The 26,213-nt window shown below is 35.3% G+C and overlaps 1 protein-coding gene across 1 annotated transcript; it reads right to left on the bottom strand.

Moving 5' to 3' along the window:
- Nucleotides 1–1,203: 1,203 nt before the first annotated feature.
- LOC132178991 (ABC transporter G family member 1) lies at nt 1,204–8,513 on the bottom strand. The gene is made up of 8 exons (XM_059591592.2): nt 8,039–8,513; nt 6,254–6,333; nt 5,643–6,116; nt 4,567–4,653; nt 4,328–4,453; nt 4,062–4,259; nt 3,393–3,479; nt 1,204–2,157 (listed from the first exon to the last, which is right to left on the bottom strand). The coding sequence occupies exons 1-8, from the start codon at nt 8,367–8,369 to the stop codon at nt 1,468–1,470; spliced, it is 2,073 nt and encodes a 690-aa protein (XP_059447575.1). The 5' UTR covers nt 8,370–8,513; the 3' UTR covers nt 1,204–1,467.
- Nucleotides 8,514–26,213: the final 17,700 nt, after the last annotated feature.

Raw genomic sequence — 26,213 nt, 5'->3', positions numbered from 1 at the left:
TCGAACTGATATTGATTGCAATGGCAATTACGCGCCACTCTCGGGATTTGTATCAATTGCAGGAACCCTTGGATTGACATTAATTGTAGTGGCAGTTACGCGCCATTCTCGGAATTCGTATTGATTGCAGGAACGGTTTCACATTAACCATAACGGTCAGTGAACAGTAATATTAACATTTCCATTCATCATGGCCAAATCCCTGATCCTCCATCCGGTCACCATCACTACATATGTAAATCCTACCTATAAAAGAACCTGGATGTCAAGAAGACAAGTACATGATTCATCATCACTAAACACTATACAAAACTCAGACATGAACTAACTTTAGCATCGGAGGATTATTCACCAAAAGACCCTTAGTGTATTCTCTTAACCCCGTTTTTGTCTTGCAGATTGAAGGAGAAGTAGTATCCAAGTAATCATGATTCAACCCTAGAATTCACTAGACTGGAAACTGTACCAACAACTTTCTGTCCAAATTCAAAGTATTTTTGGGGTATTTCGAAAATTTTACTCATCAATTGTTTAATTTAATGTTGAATTTTGATGAAAGAGTTGACATTGTACACTTCTGAAAAATGGTTGCCTTAAATTGACACTTTTTAAAGTTTAAGGGTATGATTGCCTAAGTGATGAAAGATCGGAGTTGGTAGATGAAGTTTTCCCAAAAGAGTTTCTTCATTTTTTTCTTTTCTTATTGATAAAACACAATAAACCTAACAATTATAGCAATCAAAATGAGATGAATAGTGTGAAGAGGACAACACTAATTATGACTCCTAAACCAAGTTTATTAAAAGAGTAATATAACACTTACTTTTCTACACCTATTTTCTTCACACCCATAGATAGCTTTTAAAACTACCATTGAATAGAAGATGAATTTTTATTGAATTTTAATCCAATGGTAGGTTTAAAAAGCACCTATGAGTGTAGAGAAGTGTGAGTATGTGTAACATTACTCTTAAAATTAACTTTTGACATCCACATGCATATTTTGGTGTAACAAAAGCATGTAAGTTTTGTGGATGATTAAGGTAAGTCAACCATGTATATCTTTATTCTTTAACATTCATGTCCAGCAAGTTGTGCTAAAAATATGGTAACACACCACTCACTTTTTCATCTTTCATAATCCTAGAAAATTCAAGTAATTATGGGAAAACTGATAAAATTCTTCCCAGAGTATTCTTATTGATAAAACAACATAATGAGCGAACAGACCATCTTCATTGAGCTAAAATAGAAAATATATCTCATACATGGTCAACAAATTGTCCACAAGAGATGATACAAGTTATCACCATTCGTAACGATTATAGTGCAAGAAACAAGAGCATCATTGTTATGGTTTGATCAACCCATATTCGTTCAAATATAGCATTCTTACTTAAAGAAACCAAAGTAAACTCACTCATGGTCATCATTATTTTCTAATATTACACTTCCATCAAAGTTCTTCTACAGACTCTCCCCATGCAAAGGTGTAGCAGGGGGATTTATCATGACCGTTGATGTTTGCTTGGGAGTCACCGACAAGAAACCTCTTCTTAAAATAGGCCTAATCTTCTCACTTGTCTTAACGATAACCAGAAACAAAATTCGATACGAAACAAGCATTCCAAACAAGATACCAAGGTCTACCCACTTAGAGTAAGCCCTTTGCATTTGCCAAACATCTCTCAAAATCTTCTCACCACTAATTCTTCGTGGCCCACCGGCAGGATTGCCCTGAAAAGTTAACCCTTCAAACTCGTTCTTGAACAACCCTTGATAGGCATACTTGTGGAAAACAATGTAGTGGAATGGATATCTCCAAAATGGTTTGGGAATATCATGTCGCAATCGGAAGAACCCGCCGGCTAAAATCATGAGCCCTTGAATTCCAGCACCGGTCATTATACCCATTAGGAAATTAGGCACGATGCTTGCAACAATCATCATCAGGCTCTCTACCAGCATCGTGCAAGCAAATAGCACGGAAGCAAAGTATATGAAGTGTTCAGCTCCTTTGTGAAGGCCAGGAAGGTAATAGGCAATTGCCCCGGGAATCAATGAAATCAGTAACAAGTATGGAATGGCAGAAAATGTGTTGCCAATTACAAATGCGCTTGTCCCATAATGCCCATTTAATCTTTCTCTTCCAAATACCTGGATATGTGAGAGAAAAATAATACATTTATAACAATTGACAATATATGCACTCAGAAAAATACTAAGCGGTGTACCGTATAAGAAACAGAACAGGATCCTCTCCAGTTCATTTGAAGTGAATAATATCCAATTAATTATATTGTAGGGATATTTTTGTCTTTTCAAAAGTAAAAAGACAAAAATACCCTATAATATAACTAATTGAATATTATCAATTTCAAATGAACTGAAGAGAATCCTAATTCATAATAAACTCCCTTGGAAGTAGGTCTTCCCTAATTATTAATCTGGCCAAGCTTTGATACAACCTTAAGCTAGGCCCACTGGAAACGACGCTTACAAGCCGGCTGAACGTCACCTATGTTAGGCCGGCTTAGCTTGAGCTAATCTAGGCCAGCCAGACTTAACTTGATTGGGTCAGCTAGACCAAACTTGTCATGGATGAGCAGGTGTATGGGGCATAAAGAAAAGATACATCATATATAGTACTCTAGCCCTAGCCACCTATATAGATTACTGATATTCCATTACAACCAGAAAATGATGGAAGCATGAGCTAAGAAAGTGGGTGCCACATGATCAAATTTTGTCGAGAAATGCTAAGCTTACAAACAAATTTTACAGAAAAACTTTTACAAACTGATGTGGTACAACATAATTGGATATAAGATAAATTCAAATTTTGAAAAACTTAATCATATTGTGCCACATCAGTTTATAAAATAATTTCTGTAAAATTTGTTTGTAAGCCTAGCACTCCTCAATTTTGTCAGCTCCATGGCCTTTCCCTCAATCGACTCTACACCGGAAACACTATAAAATGAAAGGGATTTGATTATTAAGAGGTACACAATTTTTTTTTTTTTTTTTTGCCAGATACTTTTACTCACTTTCTTTCTCAAAGCCATTTGCTAACTTAGGCATCAAATTGACCTCTCGCTCGACAGCAGGTCACTTTGATCGTCCTCTTTTCTATAGGGCTTGGTGTGTGATCAACTAACATCTTCAATACTATTATAAAATTTTCCTTTCTCTTTTTTTTTTTTTTTTTCGCTTATTTTACTTTTCTAGATAATTGACAGAGAGAGAAAACTAACTGTCCATGAAGTTGATGAAAACTTTGTGGCAGTCACCATAATTGCTTCGGTTTTTACTCTTTCGCCAATGCAGTAAGTAAAACCTATGTGTGTAAAACTGATTAATAATTAAACGATGACTAAAACAAAACAAACCTTCATGTCCTCCACAAAAGAAGGGAATCCACCGATGGCCATGAAAATTAGGAACGAAGCTACAAACATGAGCAGTGAACCTCTTGCCTGAAAAAAAAATAAAAAAGTACAATTATTAATTTAGCTTTTCAAGTGATCTTAATTTGTGAGCAATATTATTCAATAGATTGTTATACAACTAGGATGACATAACAATAAACATACGCATTTAGATAATCAAGGCCTTTAAAAAATATTCAAGGCTCATTAATTTTACTGTCACATCGCCTCAGTCGTATGACAGTTGTATAATAGTTTGCTAAACAATATTTCTCTTTCTATATAACGAATACTCTAGGCCATGTGTGTATACAAGTTTGTATATGTTGTGATCTGTGCACGTGTGGCGTAGCATGGGAACTTCATCTGATCTAACCACTTAAAATACATCATGTCATATCAGTAAGTATGAAATGAATATGAAGAGTATCAGATAAATGAATGATTTACGTTAATATTTTTCACATTTCATGTTACAAATCAACCATATTAGATGTGTGGACTTCCGTAGACCCTACACAAATTCAATGGTGAACCTCGCAAATCCAATGGTTGATATATTAAATTTATAAGAATGATATGAGAAAAATATTTACGTGAATTCGTATAAGAAATCTCTGTCTCTCTCACCTGAATAGATCCATAGCTAGAATCAAAATCGTAATACATAGTAGCGAGGCCGAAAGCAAACACGACATAGATAGCTAGGCGCAGCCAGTAGTAGCCTAAATCCCTGTACATGTTCACGAAAGACCTTTTTGTAAGAACCACACACTGAGTGATAAAGCCTGCGTGCCTTCTCTTCTGCTTCTTCGGTGCTCCACAATCCTGAAACAGAGATGTCAATTTCCGTCTTTTATTTCTCTGGAAAAGTTGTCTTTCGGCTGCTTAATTACCAGTTTACATATTTCAGCTACTTGAGTTCGAACTTGTTGGTATGCCTCAGATGATTTATATGACTTTGTGAGAGTGTCAATTGCTTCCTCTATGGGTGTTCTTCCATCTAAACCTTGTTCAATATCCTGCAAGTAATTGAAAGAAAAGAGAAGATTTTCTTAGGGTTCTGAGGAGAGATTGTTTTTCCCCTTCTGGAGTTTCATCAATAAGACCGAAAATTTTCTGAGATTTCCTTTACCTTTTCAAAATCCTTGTTTATGGTTTTCAGGAAGTGATCAGATGGATTTTGGAGAGTCGGGCAAGGGAAGTCATTTGTAGCGAAAAACTGCATTTAATTGAAACAGAGGAAAGTTTAGTTACATATTCCCACACCAAATGTATTCTTAATAAGTAAAAATATTTAGTAGGCTGCAATATAACTTAATGATGTAGTAGTGAAAATTAACTCTTGAATTAACACTTCCAATAAAAAAATAATGACTAATTTTTATTGTTAAGTCATTCTGATTATAGGATAGTCTTATCACAGTCTACTTCGCACACATAAACATAATGAAATGAAAAATTAAATAAAATAAAATAAAATAAAACAACAAACAAACATAGATACCCGCTTCATTCAAATGATCAAAATTTGCAATGTCAGCTTTTGAACTTTCAATCTCTTTTAATTTCACCCATATGTTAGAATTTTCTATTAAATCCAAATGGATGATGCTAAAATACCCAAAATCATCCCATTGTATCCATAGCTATTGGATTTAACACAAAACCCTAATAGTAAAAGTAAAATTAAAAGAGACCGACATCTGAGATATCAACATTGTAAATTTTGATAATTCAAGGTTATGATCGCAAAACCCTTGACACCTTAGGGTTAAATGAAGTTTTCCCTATAAGTAATGTTATTTAGTAAACTGTCATATAACTAGAATGACGTAACAAAAAATATCAAACATTGATTGTTCTTTTTTGAGAAATGATAGAACTCATTCATTTTTCAACCATCTTTTATCCATCGATCTCCATAGTGAATAGATGAATCCACTTTTGAATTTGTGCATAGTCTACATGAGTCCACAAATCTAATGATTAATGTATTGAATTTGTAGGATGAGATGGGGAAAATATGATAAAATATTGACCTAAATCATGTTCTTTTACAAGTAATGATCCAACAACTAATTTTTACTATTATATCATTAAGTTGTATGACAGTAATGTAATTAAAGTCTACTAAATAATATTATTATTTCCTTTAAAAAAACAAAAACAAAAAAAACAAAAAAAAAAAAAAAAACCAGAGATACTTGCCTCATTCGCTGCAGATGCAGGACCAAAATACACTGTTCTCCCCGACGACAGAAGGCAAAGATTGTGGAAAAGCTGGAAGACCTCACTGCTGGGCTGATGGATGGAAGCAATTATGGTTCTTCCAACTCCATCCCTTTGATCCAGCCTTGCAATTCTGCTCATCACATAATACGATGCTGCACTGTCGAGTCCACTCGTAGGCTCGTCAAGGAAAAGAAGCTCGGGGCGTGTGAGAATCTCAATGCAAATGCTGACTCTCCTCTTCTGACCACCGCTGATGCCTTTGGCTCCCCACCCACCGCCAATTCTTGTGTTCATGGCATCCTGCAACCCCATTTCTGTGATTATCGTATCAGCTCTCTCCCTTTTCTCTGACTTTGACATGGAGTCTGGAAGTTGCAGGTGAGCAGAATAATTCACGGCTTCTTTCACCGTTAATGTTGTCATCAGAGTATCATCTTGTGTCACGTATGCCTGAGTTCACCATGGTGAAATTAAAGTAATTAGTAGAATTTAATTAGTGATATTTGCTACATTTCTTGACGAAATATATTTCTTTCTTGATCCAAAAAAGGGTGATTAATTTCTTTCTCTTTTTTCTTTTCCCTTACCGAGGTCCCATAAGCCAGCGCCTGTTTATGGCCGTTGATTAGAATTTCCCCCGACTGCCTTATGTTTGATTCTAATCTCCCTGCAAAATAAAATTTCAATTATGTTAAAACAGTTTTCAATTTTATATTTATATATATTTTGTCATTTGGAATGTTTTAAATAGAAAGTTTTTAAAGAGACTTGGAGAAAAAAAAGTTTCACATGAGAAAAAGTACAACTCACACCAAGTTACTTATTTAAAGTAAGCAATACTTGGGTGTACACACTATAAATAATCCACTGCAATCAGTTTAAGACACAGGAAATTCTTTGCTGAGATGCAACAATATCGCTTTACTCATGTGAATAGCTCTTAAAAAGTCTTGCGATGACTTTCCTCATTGAATACCAAATGATTTTTAGATGAAATAGTCAATGGTCCGATCCAACCAACGGTATGAGAACTAAGATCATAGGTTCGAGTCATGAGAGCATCACGTTGAGAGAGTGATTGTTAAGGTGCATTAGTGCCGTTCTACTCGTGGATGATTCTTAAAATATGCTTTGTAAGGTACAATTTTGAGTACTATAAAAGTCTTTAACTTTCCTCAATGAACACCAATTAATTTTCAAATGAGATAGTCAAAAATCTCTAAGGTTGTTCAAGTTTTGTTTTGTTTTGTGCAAACATAACCAAACTAGGTAAGATTTTTTGGACTCCATTGGATTTTAAAGAAATGTTTGTTGCCTAACAATAATTTCCCAAAAAGTAGCACCTTTACAGCATTCAATTTCCTGATGTATCTTTTAAATTATTATAAATTATAGTTGGGCAGTAGACCATACGAATTTATTTATTGGTGGGACTAGGTACTTCCATAATAAACGTGCCAGTTGAGTCTGTTTGTACTAAGATAAGTATATTTTTGGAATGGATCCAACTTTTAATTTTTTTCGTATCTTTTTGTTAGGATTTTTTATTAAATTCCTACAAATTCTCAAAATACCTTTTTTTTTTTTTAGAAAAAATATTTTAAATTTTTTTGCAAAGATTGAGGCATGGCTATTTTTGCAAATATCATTAAATTTGGACCAAAGTCTTAATCTTTGCAATTTTTTTTTTCCCCTAAAACAAATGGAAGTATTTTGAAAAAATTAAGTTTTCAAAAAAGGTGAGATTGCAAACAGTTGAAAAATGTATACACTAAATTGACAGAAATTGAATTTTAAAGAGACATTGCAAAAGTAATGACAATTCAAAGAAATAAAGCGAAATTTCTCCTAAAATAAATCATCATTATAACAAAAGAACAGCTTATTTTCTTATAAGATCCATTGCTTTTTCACTAGTTCAAAGAATCTAGATCCATGATATTCAACAAGTGAGAGAGTTGAGTAGAGACCAATTTCACCTTCATTTATGACATTCAGGCCTTATTTGTTAAACTACACCATAATCCCCCACATTCACTCACGCTATTCACTTTATTATCAAAACATTTTCATTTTTTTATCACATCACTCATTTTTTATATCATATCATTTACTTTTTATTATTATTTAAATAGAAAAAAAATCACTATAAAATAAAATTTTTTCACTTTCTAATATCACTTTTTCACTTTTCTATATTAATCAATATTTTCTTTTCTAATAATTTTAAATATAAACAGTATCACGAGGGTTGTTTGCTGAACACCTCTCATTCTACAACGGTTGACGTAAAATATAATAAGTAACTTTTCATGAAAATAACGTCGATCAATATAAAATGAGTGAATTCAAGACAAAAATGATAATTTTACCTGCCAAAGCATCAAGGAGGGTAGACTTGCCACAACCGGAAGGACCCATTATGGCCAAGAGCTCGCCTGGTCGTGCAAAACCAGACACACCCGCAAGTATTGATCTGCTACCACTCTTTTTGTTTGAAACAGTCACCCACAAATCTTCCCATGTCAGGAAAACACCATCCTCCACCGACATACTTCTAACGACGACGTTTCCTCCTCTGTTACCTGCTGCAGGCACAAGACCAATATCAATGGTTTCCACCTCTAAAGATGTTGAACGTGGAGCTCTTGGGTTCTGGTTTACTTCATAATGACTGGTGTTTGGTTGAAGAAGGGAAGCCATGGCCAATTGTTAATTTGAAGATATGTGTAGAAAGAGCTGAGAAGAGGCTTGGCTTTTATGGGCGTTGTGGTGAGAGTAAGAGAGCTCACTATTTAAAAGGCAATTTATGCTGATGCTGAAGGTGCTACAGAGAGTATGTATGAGCTTGTACTTATCTCAATACTCAAAGTCGACAAAACAGATATTGTGATCTGAACGACAAGGAAGCACTTTTAAAGGAAATCGAAGGGTTAAAAAGCAGGTTGCTGTCATTTTCCGATGGATCTCATAAGAAATCTGTTGGAAAACTAGTAAGACCTCCTAATCTAAATCATCACATGGGCATTTCAAGTAAGAGATGTAATTGAATAGAAAAAATAAAAAATAAGGGATGTAATTTTATTGTGTAGCAGGTAGGCTGTATGTGTGACAGTAAATAGTTTCTTGAAATGATGTTTACTAACCCAAATACTTTTTGAATAGTGATAATCATAACACCAGTATGAGTGAACAATTATTTATGCTGGTGTATTATATATTATTATATTATAAAAAAAATATTGAATAGTAATATTAAAAAAATAATATTATAAAATATACTAGTGTGAGTGACTGTTGACTCACGCTGATATTATGATTATCACTGCTCAATATCTTCTTCCAAATTTGGTGATACTCCTGTATTTCTGTAGTCTTTTTATTTTATAAGATAATGTTAGGTGTTTTTCTTTTTTGTAATTTTCTTCTTCTTTTTTTTTTTTTGTGTTTTTGTAGTAGGTGGATATTATTTTATTTTATTTTTTTAAAGAAAATAACATTTATTACTCTTATTTAATTTTTAAAAAGTAATATTCACTTATTACTAAAAGAATAAAAAAAATACTAAAATATCATCTAGTATTTCCCTTTTGTTTATTAGCAATAGCAGAAATATGTGGCATATAATTTATACGTGACACATTTACTGGAAACACATGGAGGTGGGTTGTCTAGGACATGCTCTGAAAGATGGATCCTATAATGATTTTTTTACATTTGATGCTCAAATGTTTAGCAACTCAAACAGAAAATTCTTGTGGGCTGCTTAACACATGCTGAACAGATAAATTCTTTAAAAATTCTCTTTTTATTTACTGTTCAAATTACTTAATAGTAAAGTTGTTGAAAACCACAATCTCATTTGTTATGCTCAGTTTTCAATCATATTCTAAAACTTAGGAGACACACAAATCCTTGTTTGTGTCCACGATTGAATTTGAGAGTACATTAGCTTATAGTTTATATATCTACACTTAATATCTGTGCTAAACTTCTTCTACGGGAAAAAAAAAAAAAAAGTGTGGAATATCCTACTAATCAAAGCTAAGTTAGCAAACTTCGTCTTTTAGTCAGAAGATGACTGCTTATGTCCCTTTTGTAATTCTGTCCAAGAATTCTACTAGCATTTGTTGTAAAAGATAAATATATCATAATGTTAATGCTTTGTTTGTTTGGACCTAAGACGTTTTCAACGAAATAACGAAATAAATCATAATGCTAATCCTCTGTTTGTTTTGACGTTGTACTATTAAAATGTTATCTTTTCATTTATAAAATTAACAATAATAATAATAATAATAATAATTTATATCAAAAAATATTTATTTACACCAAAAAAAAATGAAATAAATAAATAAATAAAACAAAAAAAATTCAAAATAATAATAATTGGAAGGCCACCCCAGATCAGCCATGGGGTGGCCCGGCTACCCCCACCTCAGGATGGCCCACGAGCCACCCCCGGAAATCTCTAGGGGTGCCTAGCTGGCTAACCCTCCACCAAGGGTGTTAGCACTACAAAAAAACAGATAGTTTCTGACGTAGCAAACAGTAACCCAACTTTTGCCACGTCAGAAATTATTGGCGTGCCAAAAGTGGCACGTCAATAATTATTTTTCTGACGTATTGAATGTGCCACATCAATATTTAGTTACGTGACACATTTCACACATCAAGAAATAGCAACGTGTCAAATATTGACATTTGACACGTTGCTAAATTTAAATTCAATTTAATTTTAAATATTTTATTTAAATAATTTAATATAGTGACGTGGTAAAATATTGACGTGTTAAAATGACACGTCAATATTTATTGACTGGCCATTTTGACACGTCAATAAATTTTGATGTGTTATTTTAACACGTCAATAACTTACTGATGTGTCATTTTGACACGTCAATATTTATTGACGTGTCATTCTTTCACACGTTAAAATTTAATAATAAAAATTATGTATTTTTTTAAAAAAAAGTTAACGATTAATATAAATTAATAACAAAATAATTAATGATTAATTATTACTAACAATTAATAACAAAAATTTGATAAGAAAAGTTTTAATAAAAATTACTGATTAATAAAAATTGGACATGCATGCAGATATTTAAATATCTTCCAATATTTAGGCTTACCAGCCTTGGTAGGACGATCAAGAATGGCGGCTTTCAAGAGTATTAAAGATCGGATATGGAAGAGATTGAAGGACTGGAAACTAAAATTCCTCTCCCAAGCGGGAAAGGAAATCTTGTTAAAGGCAGTCATTCAAGTGATTCCCACATATGGTATGAGTGTCTTTCTTCTACCAAAATCTTTGGTATGGAGATAAATTCTCCTATACAAAATTTCTGGTGGGGCATCAAGACCAAAAAAAGGGTGCATTGAATGAGTTGGAGTCGCATGGGGAGGTCTAAGAAGGATGGCGGGATGGGCTTTCGTGATTTTAGGAGTTTCAATATAGCTCTTTTGGCCAAACAAGCATGGCGACTGTGGCACTCGCCAAATAGCTTCATTGCCCAAATTATGGAAGCTAAATATTATAGAGGTCGTAATCTCCTAGATTCCACGCTTGGCAACCAACCCTCTTTAGCATGGCGAAGCATCTATAGCTCATGTAGCTTACTAAAAGAGGGCTTGATATGGCGGATTGGGAATGGGTTGAAGGTGCGAATTTGGAAGGACAAATGGCTGCCCCATCCCTCGACTTTTATGGTGCAATCGAGTCCACTTTTTTGGACCCAAATGCAACTTTGAATGAACTTATAGATGAGGACACAAGATGGTGGAAGCTCTCTTTGCTGGAAACTTTACTTTCTAAGGAGGATGTCCAACTCATTTTGTCCATGCCAGTTAGTGCCTCTTCACGTGATGATGTGTGTATATGGAGGGGAACTAAAAATGGACTCTTCTCTGTGAAGAGTGCATACTATATTCAAAGGGAGCAGGAAGCACTAGAGGTAGCCGAAAGTTCTTCTCAATGGGGGATCAGTACGGTTTGGAAATAGATATGGGGACTGAAAATTCCCAACGTGGAGAAGAATTTTTTTGGCTAGCGTGTCATGAAAGTTTACCTACCAAATAGAATTTATACCGGCGGAAGACAGTTGAAGATTACTTATATCCTATATGCAGACTAGAAGAGGAAACTGGTAGTCATACCCTCTGGCAATGTTCTTCTGCTAGAGATGTGTGGAGTGTGGGACGTAAGAAATTACAGAAGAGTTCAGATTCTGGTGCGGGTTTTTTGCAAATTGTTGAAGATGTTTCTGAAAAATGCTCTATGGAGGAGATAGTTCAATTTGCAGGGATTGTTCGCCGAATCTGGTGGAGGCGCAACGACGTGGTGCAAAGGGGCGTTTTTTCACACCCTAATATACTTGTACAGCGAACAATAAAAGCTATTGATGAGTTCACTTTGGAGTTGGGACAAAAGGAGTTGCAAAATCTTCCAATTGAAGAACCAAGACCGCAGAGATGGACTGCTCCTATTGTTGGGTGGATGAAAGTGAACTGTGATGCTTCAGTGAATAAAATGAAGGGGTGGCTGGGTTATGGAGTCGTGGTGCAGGATGGAAGGGGATGGTAATGGCAGCACAGTGTAAGACAACAAAGGGTAATCTTGATCTAACTCTAGCAGAAGCTGGGGCGGTTTTGATGGCTATTCACTTGTGTCAAACACTGGGTCTCCATTCAGTGCTTTTTGAAGGTGACGCACAACTTGTGGTGGACGGGGTAAATTCTATGGGAGAAGATTGGAGCAGGAAGGGCTTACTGTTGGCAGAAATCAAAGATGAACTGAGGACTTTTCGTTAATGGCGAATGTCTTTTGTTTGTAGGGAAGGGAATCAAGTGGTACATGTTCTTTCTATAATAACCACTATGGCAGAAATAAACCAGATATGGATCAATAAGGTTCCTAATTGTATTCAAGATATTATTTTGATGGAGCAACATGCTCTATCTTCTTGATTTTATCTAATGAGAATGAGATGATTATTTTTCAAAAAAAAAAAAAAAAGATATAAAATAGTGCAAAGTGTTTATAAACATTTAAAAGGCACGTTAAATTTAATCTAGATTTCCTTCATACTGGTTTGGAGAACATTCTTGTCCACAACAATTAATAATTAATAACAAAATTAATTTAATTGCTATGTGTATAATGATTATTGTAATTAATTTTATTAATGTTTCCTCCACATGCATTGATTTTTTACTTCGAATTAATTATATATATATTAAGGCCTTTCACAATATACGAAAACTTCACATTCATGTATTGATTATTTTTACTTCGAAATTAATCCTAGTTGTTTAATTAGACCTTTCATATATATATATATATATATATATATAGCTGAAATAATTAGCGAGCTACGAACCTATCTAGCTAGCTATAGCTGTTAAGTATATATATAGGGTAAATATATATTCCTTTCATGGATTGGAAAAAGTCACTGCATATATAAAAACAAAAATCATACATCCTTAAAGCTTCTGCATGCCAAACACCACTGATGAGTTTAGACAAGTTATGTGTGAAAGTTAGTTAACTTCATAGTCAGCAAGGTGAAATATTGAGACCTTAAGCACAGCAGGATTCCTCTTGATTTGCTCAAACACACACACATCTCCTTCTTCTAAGTCTTTGTCTCTGCATAACTGACACCACCCTATAGTTTTTCCTCATTTTGATTTCCCACCATGGCTACCATAGCATCGGGCACACCATTGTTTTCCATCACAAGTTTGAAGTCTAACAAACTGATGCCCACTAAGATACTTGCCAGCAAATTCAAGAGGCACGTATTGCACAAGAAACATTAAGGATTGAAAAATTAATTGTATATATATATAGCTAGGTAATTAATAAAAATATAATTAATTAAGGACCACTTTTCTAAAGTGCCACATGTGGCACGTCAGGAAGTTCTGACATACTTCCTGACGCGCTACATGTAGCGTGTCAGGAAGTTTTGACGTGCCACATGTAGCGCGTTAGGAAGTTTTGACATGCCACATGTAGCGCATCGCCGTCCCATCGCCTTAATTTCTTCCTTCTTCTTTTTCTTTTTCCCCTCTCCCTCTCCGCCTACACGTTTTCTTCTCTCCCACCCAACTCCCACGCGTACAGTGCCTCTCCCTCCCCCATTTTTCCTTTCTTTTCTTCTCCCTCAGCTCCGGCCGATCTAGCTCTTCCTCTCCCTCACAAAAATACTATAGTATTTTTGTTGGCTTAATTCGGTTCCAAAATGATGAGGCTACTGTCCATGGGCTCAAAAACTGATATAGAATGTTCAGAATCCAATCACCACCGTTCATAATGAGTATCCACGTGTCATGAACATCTTTACAAAGTTTCAGCTCAATCGGACCACAAACGCTCATCAATCAGAATCGTTGATCAAGGTCGTACAACATTTTCTGGATGCAATTTCCCCCCTCTGCAGTGGGTGTCCAGACAGCCTAGCAGCCTGTCCGGACATCAATTCCAGCAAACCTATTTTGCTTGCTCGCAAGGCTCCTGTCCGGATAGCAAGCTCCCCTGTCTGAACAACCCGTAAGTTTTACGTCCAAAACATGTTTTTAAGTGGGCCGAGGTGGTTTTGTAGATGTTATAAATACATCTTTATAGAAGAGAGTGATATGTGCCAAATATTACATATTTGAACCCTTTAATTTACTTTTTTTATTCTTTTAGCTGTGTTATTATCTGATATGCTGGATTAGTTTTGTGTCTTTAGTGTTTTGTAGGTTGCTATGGGAAAGCTGCAGGATTTATATGAAAATTGCACACTTTGGAGAAGCAGCCAACGAACTTGCGATCGAGCATAGGATGATACGATCGAGCGCACTGTGATCGAGCCATGTGCCCTACAATCGATCGCATACGCGCACAATCCAAAGCTCATCGCGCGCGCATGTGTATGCTGCATAGGAGAATTGATGCTCGAGTGCGCTCGAGCGCACTAAGTGTGCGATCGAGTGCACCTGTCCGATTTGGCAATAGTTTTATCCGATTTCAACTTGTAAAACCCTAGTTTTAGGTCTGTAAATAGATAATTATCAGTTTAGTTAGGGGAGGTTGCGAATTTTGAGATTTCAAAGGAGAATAAAGAGAGTTTTAGGGTTTCCTAGCTTTTGGATTTCAACTTTGTGATTCCATATTTGTAAGTACTCAATTTTTCATTATAAATTCAATTAATCTTGTTTTGTCTTTCAATAGCATGAGAGGCTAAACCTTCAACTAAGGTTGAAGATGAAGCCTCACTTATGATTGGCACATCATTCCATGTATGTAATGTTTCCCAATTTAATGATTTAATTGCCATATTGTTTTACTTTAACTCAATTAAATTGAATAATTCTTAGATATCTTTTGTGATTCAATGATACACTTGATGATTTAAGATTATTCAATACAATTGATTGATTGGTTTTCTTTGTTAAAAATTGGATTTCCCTTGTGATTTATATTCTGGATACAATTGATATTTTGATAAAAATTGGATATTTTCTTGAGATTTACGGATACAGTTAATGATTTAATTATTTATTAGATTTCTTTTGTGATTTGGGTTATGTATGGGTACACGAGATGTTTTGATTAATTCTTTGATGCAATAGTAAAACAAATCTAAAATTTATATGTGAGAACTTCGGGAAATATTATAGATCATGAAATTATGTTGCTATGAATTTGTGAGTGCGGATTCTAAAACCTTAGTGTTTCGTCATTAGATTATTTTCAGATTAAATTGTTTATGCTTTTCATTTTCTATTCAAACAATAATCTTTCAAAATTTGGAACTAGGTTAGGGTTCAATTAATTTAGATTTAAAATTTCTTTCAAGAACACAATTCCTTGTGAGATCAACCTCGCACTTGCATAATCTGTACTACACACGACTCGTGCAGCTGCGAGTAATTATAATTTGTACAACAGAGAGATGTACGAATTTTAGAACCCTAGAGTTTGTGAGAGGCTGTGCTTGAGTGATCAATTGTAGTGAGCCGTATTATTCCTCATAGAGGATTTGTGTTAGTTTCATTATGCTTAATTGAAGTCTATCGGAATGGTTCGGTAAAGGTGAATCACGTTAAAGAAGATTGTGAGCACGGAGACGAGTTGGAGGCTTGTCAATCTTACAGAGTTAAGGTGTTACATTGGTTTGTAAGTGTTCCTAGTGTCTGTAATCTCTGGATAATCTTTTGATAGTGATTTTCTAGTTTTGGCTGCTCCTGAAAGGTTTTACTTTTAGAACGTTTTCTAAAAGGTTTCCTCTTCATCACCAAAATTCTTTGTGTTGGATTTTACTTATTTTGGTGATTGTTTGCTTGTTGATAAATATCTATTAATTATGCATAAACTGTGATAATTATCCGATAAGCGTTTTTCAATTTGTATCAGAGCGGGTTCTCTCCATGAAGGATTTAATTCCTGAGTGTGATCCTTGTTTCTTGTTTAAGATGTCTCAAACCCTCAAATATTGCATATTTGGACCCCTTAATTTGCATTTGCTAAGCCTTTAACTTTATTATTTTATGATATTTTGGTTAGTTTTGGTGTTCTAGTGATTTACAGGCTGTTAAGAGAAAAATGCGGCTTTAAGGTGAAATTTGCAACTCATTCCATTAATTCTGGGGCCTAAGACACTTCATAGAGTATTGGCAGGAAATTGGGATCGAACGATGATTCGCACTCGATGAGTTCCACTAAAAAGGCTATATCTAGAGTTGTATAGCTCGGATTGAGGTGATCTTGGTGTCATTGAAAATATAACTCAAAGATCTACATATTCATGTTTCACAAGAGTGGGCTAATTCCGACTGGAAGTGCACTCGAGCGCATGTTTAGTGCTATCAAGCGCACTTGCGCCCTGTGCAACAGCAAACTTGTTGCACGAGTGCGATCGAGCGCACTGGGCTAATTCCGACTGGACGTGCACTCGAGCGCATGTTTAGTGCTATCGAGCGCACTTGCGCCCTATGCAACAGCAAACTTGTTGCACGAGTGCGATCGAGCGCACTGGGCCGACATGGCAGCGCTAAAACCCTAAAATTAGCTTATAAATATCATTCTTTTCCATTGTAAATGGACGGAGACGCGCCGGGGGCCCCATTCTTGGTCGTTTTTCGTGTTTTCTGGGTTTTTGTAGCTTGGAACTCGAATTCTTTTGTAAGTTTTTAATTTTAAAGAAGTAATTTAGTTTCTTTATGATTTCTTTTGTCATGAGAGACTAATTCTTCTACTAAGGTTGAAGATGAAGCCTCGTCATTGATAAACATACATGTTCTTGTCGTTTTATATATACAATTAGACTATTTTATGAAAGTGTTGTTCAAAAGCCAATTCAATAGTTTGATTAAGTTTAATTGATTAAATGTTGGTTTTATACTCATGCTTAATTTAATATTCGTTGTGTTTCGTCTGGGGGTACATCGAATGATTGGATTGAGACTAATATCCATTGTGATCTACGGATACAGTGGATGATTTGATCTCAATTAAATATTCGTTGTGATTTTTTTAACGGATGGATTCATCGAATGATTTAATTTGCAAGTTTACAACTTTTGAACAATGTATTTGGATTGACTATTGTATGCATAAAATGCAAGACATGTTGTTTGATTTGACGAGGGGGATTCGGAAACCTTAGTAATTTGCCATTACTTATTTTTAAATTGTTTAGTTTAGTTTATGATTTTGCACGACACAATTACAAAAATCGGAACTAGGTTAAAATAGAATTAGTTTTCACGACACGACTCCCTGTGGATTCGATATCGCACTTGCACACACACTTACTGCACACGACTCGTGCGCTTGCGAGTACAATTAAATTTGTACATCAAATTTTGGCGCCGTTGCCGGGGAATTGTTTGTTTTTGTGAAAATTGATTTTTGTTTAAATTGATTTTATTTTTCTACTAGTTTAGATAGATTTTTGTTTCATTTTCTTTTTACAATTTTTGTTTATTTTTATTTTTATATGTTTCTGTTTTGTTTCATCTAACCAAAAAAAAAAAAAAGAGTTTGGTTTTTGTTTTCATTTTTTTCAGCAGTTCTGCAGAATCTACTCCCTGCCAGTGCGCTAGATCACACCCCACTCGCGCTCGAGCGCACTCGAGCACAAGGCAGCAGATGAGGCACTCCTACGCTCGATCCTCCCTAACTGCGCTCTAGCGCACAGCAAACATACGCTCGAGCACACACGCGCAACAGTAGCACACCTGCCGGACCAGCTCACATCTGCGCTCGATCGGTCCTCACCTCCTCTCGAGCGCACCTCCGCAAACTACACCAAAACAGGCCAGCACCTGGAATTTTGCCAAACTTATGTTTGGTCCGTTTTGTGAGTTTTTGAGTCTTTTTTTTTTTTTTTTTTTGGTATTTCTGTTTAGTTTTGTGTTTCTGTGTTAGTTTTCATTTTTGTTTATTTTAATTTCTTTAGAAAAAAAAATTATTTTTGGTTACTGTTTCATGTGGAAGTGTGTGTTTTAAAGAATGAGGGCAAGCATGAATTTTTCGTTTGGTAATTTTAATGCTACTCCTAGTTGTAGGACACCCGCTCCTACCAACTTCCCTCACCATTTCTACCCACATGGACCATGTTCATACTGCTCCAGCCCTTATCATAGTTCAGGTAATTGTCCATCCTGGGGATAATTTTCCAATTTTTCATATGAGTAGATGAACACCAATTTCTCTAGTCCGGGGTCTGAATCAACTTCAAATTTCTACACCCCAGACTGGAGCAACAATTCTGATTTCTCATGGCAAGCTCATGCTACGGGAAATTATGCTCCCCAATCTCATGAATTGCACCATCCTGAATATCCACAATTCAGTAATCATTCTTCCATGCCTTCACCTTGCAATTACCCTCTTCAAGAGTCATTAGTGCAACATTTTCCAACTGCTCATGTCGATGGCTTAGAGGAGAGAGTAAACCAACTCATGGCAACTAGGTGTGCCCATACCCAACCTCTTCACACTCACGCACCTCATAAGTCATGCTCATACTGTTATCATCCTTCTCATCGGGTAGATGATTGTCCATTCATTAACCATTACATGATTGATGAGGAAGATGCTAGCAAGTCTGCACATGAGCATGTTCAAACCACTACCATACTTGGGAGTGAGGAAAAAGATGAGGAGGCTATTGATGAGCCATGTCTGGAGGACCCATTGGGAAAGTGCTTTGCTCAATTTGGATGTGACCTAAACCTTGACAAGTTAGTTGAGCAAGTTGATGCTTTATTGGGCTCCACTCCCAAGATGCGAACTGAGAATGGGGAAACCACTGAGATATCATTCCCTAACTCACCCTCATTAGCAGCTGAGCCTTTCATTGTGGGTAACCATGAGGAGAAAGAAAAAGAGGAGCAAGTTGAGCAAATTGATCCCCTGCCAACTCCAAGTCTATCCAATGACAAGGAAATGAGTACTAAAGCTCATTCCTTCGTCACAATCCCTCTTGAGACACTCCATGAACCCCAAGCTCCACTTATTCAATGTCTCAAAGAGCTATTTTATGCCCAAATTCTCAAGGATCTTTGCAAACAAGCGAGCAAACCTAGGAACCATCGTCCCAAGAAGATCCTTCGGAGCAAGCAAGTTGGCTACATAAGATGGCAAAACATTATTCCAGAGGGATATCAAATTCTTAAAAAGAAAGGGTGGAAGGGATTGGCCGGACATCCAAATGATCGGGGAAAGCACTGTAAAATTTCTTCCCCATTTTAATTTCGGCACATTTTCTTTCTTTCTTATTTTTATTTTATTTTGTGTCATTTTCTTTTTGTTTCTATCAGTAATTAATCTTTTGATATTTGTTTCTATGATGAAATATTGCTGTTAGATTTTGACAGGTGTTTTGGTGTTCAAGTTTGAGGGACGCCCTGGCCTTTGCACACTCGAGTTTCCTCATCCCACGGTATTGTATCTCTTGCCACATTGGGGACAATGTGTCATTTAAGTTTGGGGGTGTGGAAAAACACATTGTCTTTTTGTTTGTTTTTATCTATTTATTTTGTTAAAAAAAAAAAAAAAAAAAAAAAATTGCTATGTTGTTGATTGGGCATGAGTTACATCATAACTGTGGTTTACATGTCATTAATGTGTTTAACTTTTTGAACACCGCATGTCATTAGAAATCTGAGTCATTTGACTCATTTGGTGGATTAGAGAGACTTCACATGTCTGAGTTGAATCACAAGCACACTAGCATAAAGTCTATAAGGTATGAGATTTGGATTGATTAGGTTGTGCCTTGCGATTTGTAGGATGAAGTGTTGATGAAACCTTGGCTTGAGGATAGATAAAAATATATATATATTAAAAATTAAAAATTAAAAAATTAAAAAAAGAAAAAAAAGAAAAAAAAAAGGTGTCATCATCAGTTTGAGCTTTTCATTGAGTAACCGGACCTCATGCCTCATTTAGCATTGAGTATTCGCGCAAAAAGATGAGAAATTCAATTTGGTTGATTGTATGGTTAGTTTGGCTTCGTAACCTTTTTGACTTGAGTAATTAAGCCTTAGGGATGTTTTACATCTAGTGCCCTAAAACCATCTGGTTTGGGAGTCATTGGCCTAACACTCGTTACATAGGTCAATTAGAAAGCTTAAGGGAGTCGAACATTGCACAGCCTATATATATATATATATATATATATATATATATATATATATATATATATATATATAAATGCATGTCTTGATCTAAGCCTTTGGTGTTTTCATCTATGTGAATTCCAATAATTTTGAGGTACACCAAACTTTGAGAAAAATTGAAGCCTCTTAACTTTGTGTTAGTCCAACTTTGCACCTATTGGAGCTTGTATTGTCTCAAATTTTCACCTTTGAGTTGAATGATTTGTGGTTGGCTTGATAATTTGATTGTGATGTTTACTTTGTTAAACCTGCTCATGATGTGAGAACCATGTGTTAGTGTGAAAATTGTGTTTGTCAATGACATAGTGCTAAAAATGTTTGTGGGTATCATTTCTGTTAAACCCTCACGAGACTTCACTCGTCCACTAGGGATGCCAAGGGGTTTAAAAGGCTTGTTGCATATGCTAAATGCAATCGTCTCTCCCACAATAGCGGACATATGTTTTTTTCTTTCATTTTGTTTTTCATTTTGTTTTGCTAAGGGACTAGCAAAATGTAAGTTTGGGGATATTTGATAAGTGTCAAATATTGCATATTTGGACCCCTTAATTTGCATTTGCTAAGCCATTAACTTTATTATTTTCTGATATTTTGGTTAGTTTTGGTGTTTTAGTGATTTACAGGCTGTTAAGAGAAAAATGCAGCTTTAAAGTGAAATTTGCAACTCATTCCATTAATTCTGGGGCCTAAGACACTTCATAGAGCATTGGCAGAAAATTAGGATCAAGCGATGATTCACACTCGACAAGTTCCACTAAAAAGGCCATATCAAGAGTTGTATAGCTCGGATTGAGGTGACCTTGATGTCATTCCAAAGCTAACTCAAAGATCTACAAAGTCATGTTTCACAAGAGTGGGCTAATTCCGACTGGAAGTGCGCTCGAGCGCACGTTTAGTGCGATCGAGCGCACTCGTGCCCTGTGCAGCAGCAAACTTGTTGCACGAGTGCGGGTGCGCTCGATTGCACTCGGCCGACCTAGCAGCGCTAAAACCCTAAAATTAGCTTATAAATATCATTCTTTTCCATTGTAAACGGACGAAGACGCACCGGGGGCACCGTTCTTGGTTGTTTTTCGTGTTTTCTGAGTTTTTGTAGCTTGGAACTCGAATTCTTTTGTAAGTTTTTAATTTTAAAGAAGTAATTTAGTTTCTTTATGATTTCTTTTGTCATGAGAGACTAATTCTTCAACTAAGGTTGAAGATGAAGCCTCGTCATTGATAAACATACATGTTCTTGTCGTTTTATATATACAATTAGACTATTTTATGAAAGTGTTGTTCAAAAGCCAATTCAATAGTTTGATTAAGTTTAATTGATTAAATGTTGGTTTTATACTCATGCTTAATTTAATATTCGTTGTGTTTCGTCTGGGGGTACATCGAATGATTGGATTGAGACTAATATCCATTGTGATCTACGGATACAGTGGATGATTTGATCTCAATTAAATATTCGTTGTGATTCTTTTAACGGATGGATTCATCGAATGATTTAATTTGCAAGTTTACAACTTTTGAACAATGTATTGGATTGACTATTGTATGCATAAAATGCAAGACATGTTGTTTGATTTGACGAGGGGGATTCGGAAACCTTAGTAATTTGCCATTACTTATTTTTAAATTGTTTAGTTTAGTTTATGATTTTGCATGACACAATTACAAAAATCGGAACTAGGTTAAAATAGAATTAGTTTAGATAAGAATTAGTTTTCACGACACGACTCCCTGTGGATTCGACCTCGCACTTGCACACACACTTTACTGCACACGACTCGTGCGCTTGCGAGAACAATTAAATTTGTACATCAGCTAGTTGAACCTAGGGCTTAAAAAATTCCTGTTTTCTCTTTTGTGGTAAGCACCAAAGGTTTAAGGACACTTTCTCAAAGAGAAAACGAAACAAAACAGTGAAACAAATAAAATCAAAAGATCATATTCCAAAATAAATTTATTTCACTGTCTCAAACTTGTGCAAAATGTTTTACAAAGAGAAATGTATAGGATGAGAGTGGCTATATCCTAGTATGATAAGGCTTGACTTTTGATTTGATATACTTGTCAAAACCTCATGGTGGTGAAACTTTCTTCTCATTTTGTAAGTTGAAAGTTTCTCTCTTTGGATGGCTCACACACACACCACACAAGCATGGGTTGAATGGAACATTTTTCTTTGTTTGGGTTAAGCAATATGATTTTATTGTCATTTCTAGTCTCATGTATATTTTGCATTTTTTGAGCATGTTTAGGATATTCATTGTACAATACATGAGTCATTGATGTGTGTATCATGTATGTTCATTTGACTTTTTTTTTTTAGGGAGAAACATGTTTTGCTTTTCCAGTTTCTTGTTGATCATTGAGTCATATGTTGAGGGGAAGTTTTTGGTGATGTGTGTTTATGATCTTGCATTTTACGTTTTTTATACGATCATGAATTTAGTTTATGTTATTCATGTTCCACATATGCCTTGACTTATTTTGTGAAGTGTTTCAGGAAACATGAAGACCTTTTGTTATTCTGTGACAAAAAGGGGAGTAAATATAGGGAATTGATGGGATGTCTCGGCATATTGGTTTTGTCACCGAAATTGCCAAAGGGGGAGTTTGTTAGTATTTTTGTTGGCTTAATTCAGTTCCAAAATGCAGAGGCTACTATCCATGGGCTCAAACACTAATATATAATGCTCAGAATCTAATCTTCACCATTAACAATGAGTATTCATGTGTCATGAACGTCCCTACAAAGTTTCAGCCCAATCGAACCACAAACACTCATCGATCGGAATTGTTGATCAAGGTCGGACAATATTTCTAGAATGCAATTTTCCCCCTCTGCAATGGGTGTCCGGACAGCCTAGCTGCTTGTCCGGACACCAATTCCAGCAAGCCTATTTTGCTTTCTTGCAAGGCCCCTGTCCAGACAACAAGCTCCCCTGTCCGGACAGCCCGTGAGTTTCACGTCCAAAACGTGTTTTTAAGTTGGCCCAAGTCTAGGGTTTTGTAGATGTTATAAATACATCTTTATAGAATAGAGATGTACGAATTTTAGAACTCTAGAGTTCATGAGAGGCTTTGCTTGAGTGATCAATTGTTGTGAGCCTTATTATTCCTTGTAGAGGATTTGTGTTAGTTTCATTATGCTTAATTGAAGTCTATCGGAAGGGTCCGATAAAGGAGAATCACGTTGAAAAAGATTGTGAGCGCAGAGACAAGTTGGAAGCTTGTCGATCTTATAGAGTTAAGGTCTTATATCGGTTTATAAGTGTTCCTAGTGTCTGTAATCTCTAGGTAATCTTTTGATAGTGATTTCATGGGCTTGGCTACCCTAGAGAGGTTTTACTTTTAAAACATTTTCTAAAAGGTTTCCTCTTCATCACCAAAATTCTTTGTGTTAGATTTTACATATTTTGGTAATTGTTTGCTTGTTGATAAATATCTGTTAATTCCGCATAAACTGTGATAATTATCCGTTAAGCGTTTTTCAAAGGGTTTGGCAGCCAGCCATATATACATATGTGTGGATGAAAGAAGGAGAAATTTTGAAGTTGTTAGGTGTGTGTGTGATTGTTATAAATACAAATTTTGAGAGCCAATATTTTTAAAAAGGGTTAAATACCTCAAACCCCCCTAGGGTTTACCAACTTTATTTTTTTCTCCTAGGGTTTCATTTTTATCACAGGACCCCCCTCGGGTTTTGATAAAGGACCAATTTAGTCTATCCGTTAGTTGACCGTTAAGACTGACACGTGAACCGATCAGATGTTGACACGTGGCACCTATTTAATTTTTTTTTAATTAAAAAAAATGTATTAAAAAAAAAAAAGGAAAAAATTGGGGGTGGCCTGGCCGGATGGGGGTGGCCAAGCCACCCCTATGGCCAAAGGCCACCCCAAGTTTTTTCCTTTTCTTTTTTTTTTTTTTATTATTATTTTTTTTAAATACATTTTTTTTAAATTTTTGAAAAAAAATTAAATAGGTGCCACGTGTCAACATCTGATTGGTTCACGTGTCAGTCTTAACGGTCAACTAACGGATGGACTAAATTGGTCCTTTATCAAAACCCCAGGGGGGTCCTGTGATAAAAATGAAACCCTAGGGGGGAAAAAATAAAGTTGGCAAACTCTAGGGGGTATGAGGTATTTAAGCCTTTTAAAAATTACGTGTCGTTTGAATAGTAACACACTGTTCAAACAACACATTTCAACGCGTGAATAGTAACAATGTTCAAACGTCGCCTAATAGTGACGCCAATAACACTATTCAAATGCCGCGTAATAGTGACATGTGAATAATAACATTGTTCAACGCCTAATAGTGACGCATGAATGGTACTAATGTTCAAACGCTGCCCAATAGTGACGTATGAATAGTAATATTGTTCAAACATTGCCCAATGGTAACGCGTGAATAGTAATACTATTCAAATGTCGCCTAATAGTGACATGTGAAAAATAATAATACTATTCAAACGTTGTCTTTCAACACGTGAATAGTAATATTATTCAAATGTTACTACTTTATAAATAGTGTTGTTTGAACAATAAAATATCGCAATTTAGTGACGTTTTTTCGAACATCATTAATTGACCCTTCTTTTTCTTTTCTTTTTTAGTGTGATGTAAGACGAAGAGGCCCTCCCTGTCTGAGCAACTTGTTTGAACACGATGGGTGGGCCCCCTTAAGCAAACAGTCTTTATTGGAGAGGGCTCTCTCTTTCAGCCTCTGCCCAATTATAAGATGGGAAAGGAATAATAACTTGAATCCAATTATGTTGGTTTAGTAGAATAAATGGTTAACACTTAACAATTGTTGCGATAATTTGTAGCCAAGTCTAACCACCATTTTGTAGGAAAAGGATGCAAAAAACCACAAAAATATTGGCAGGAGAGTGAAGAGTGTTGTTTCACCTTTCATTCTGTCAAGTCAAAATGACAATTAATAATAAAGTTGGAATCAAAACAAATTAATATAATGATTCTTACATGTTAAAGTAAACTAAAAAACGAAAATTTGAATATAACTATACATTTCTGTGTATATATAATCTGCCTAAACAAGGAAATAAGTCAATCAAACAAACAAAACAAATATCAAAATATATTCTTAAATTCCACCTCAAAATTAAAGGTGATAATGTAAATGTCAATTTGAGTTTGGAGATGATATTACGAAAATGTTCAGATGGATGTGCTTTGGTGAACATATTAGCTAACTAATGACCAGCATATGCAATAAGACAAAGGCGAAGAGTTTCATGCAAGAGATGGTGGCATGCAAAATAGCAGTCGATCCTTAATTTGTTTATTGCGTTTGTGAAACTGTGGTGTTAATAAGAACACGGTACTCAGCTTTAGTACTACAATAGGCAATAATTCACTATTTCTTGCTAGGCCAAGAAATGAGAGAATTATCGAATAGAAAACAATAATTTGTGGTGGAACCTACTCAATCAACTTTTGAATACACATGTAAGTCTAATGATCAGTGAGAAGATAAATGCAAACTGTGAAACAATGTGCCCTTCACATAGATGAACAGTATAGGCAATGTCTTGTCCTATGACAGTAAGATAGATGAAAATCCCAACTAATTGTTTATGGAAAGTGTCATCTAAAAGTAATTCACCATTAGTGGCCTCTTTTCTTTTCATTTTTTTTTTTTTTTTGTTTCTTTTTTTATGAATAAGCAACTTCATTAAAAGCACAAAACCAAAACACGAAAGTAGCACCAAATACGCCCTACCAACGGGCTAAAGCACAACCTCACAAAGGCCTAACCAACCAAACTAAACCAGAAAACACAAAGCTGCAGTAACATCAAAACTGCAGGAAAAGAAACCAACAAAAAAATACCAACATA

Source organism: Corylus avellana, chromosome 4, assembly GCF_965113065.1.
Source record: "Corylus avellana chromosome 4, dhCorAvel1.hap1.2, whole genome shotgun sequence".
Lineage (NCBI taxonomy): Eukaryota > Viridiplantae > Streptophyta > Magnoliopsida > Fagales > Betulaceae > Corylus > Corylus avellana.
This window is presented reverse-complemented; position numbering and strand designations above follow the sequence as displayed.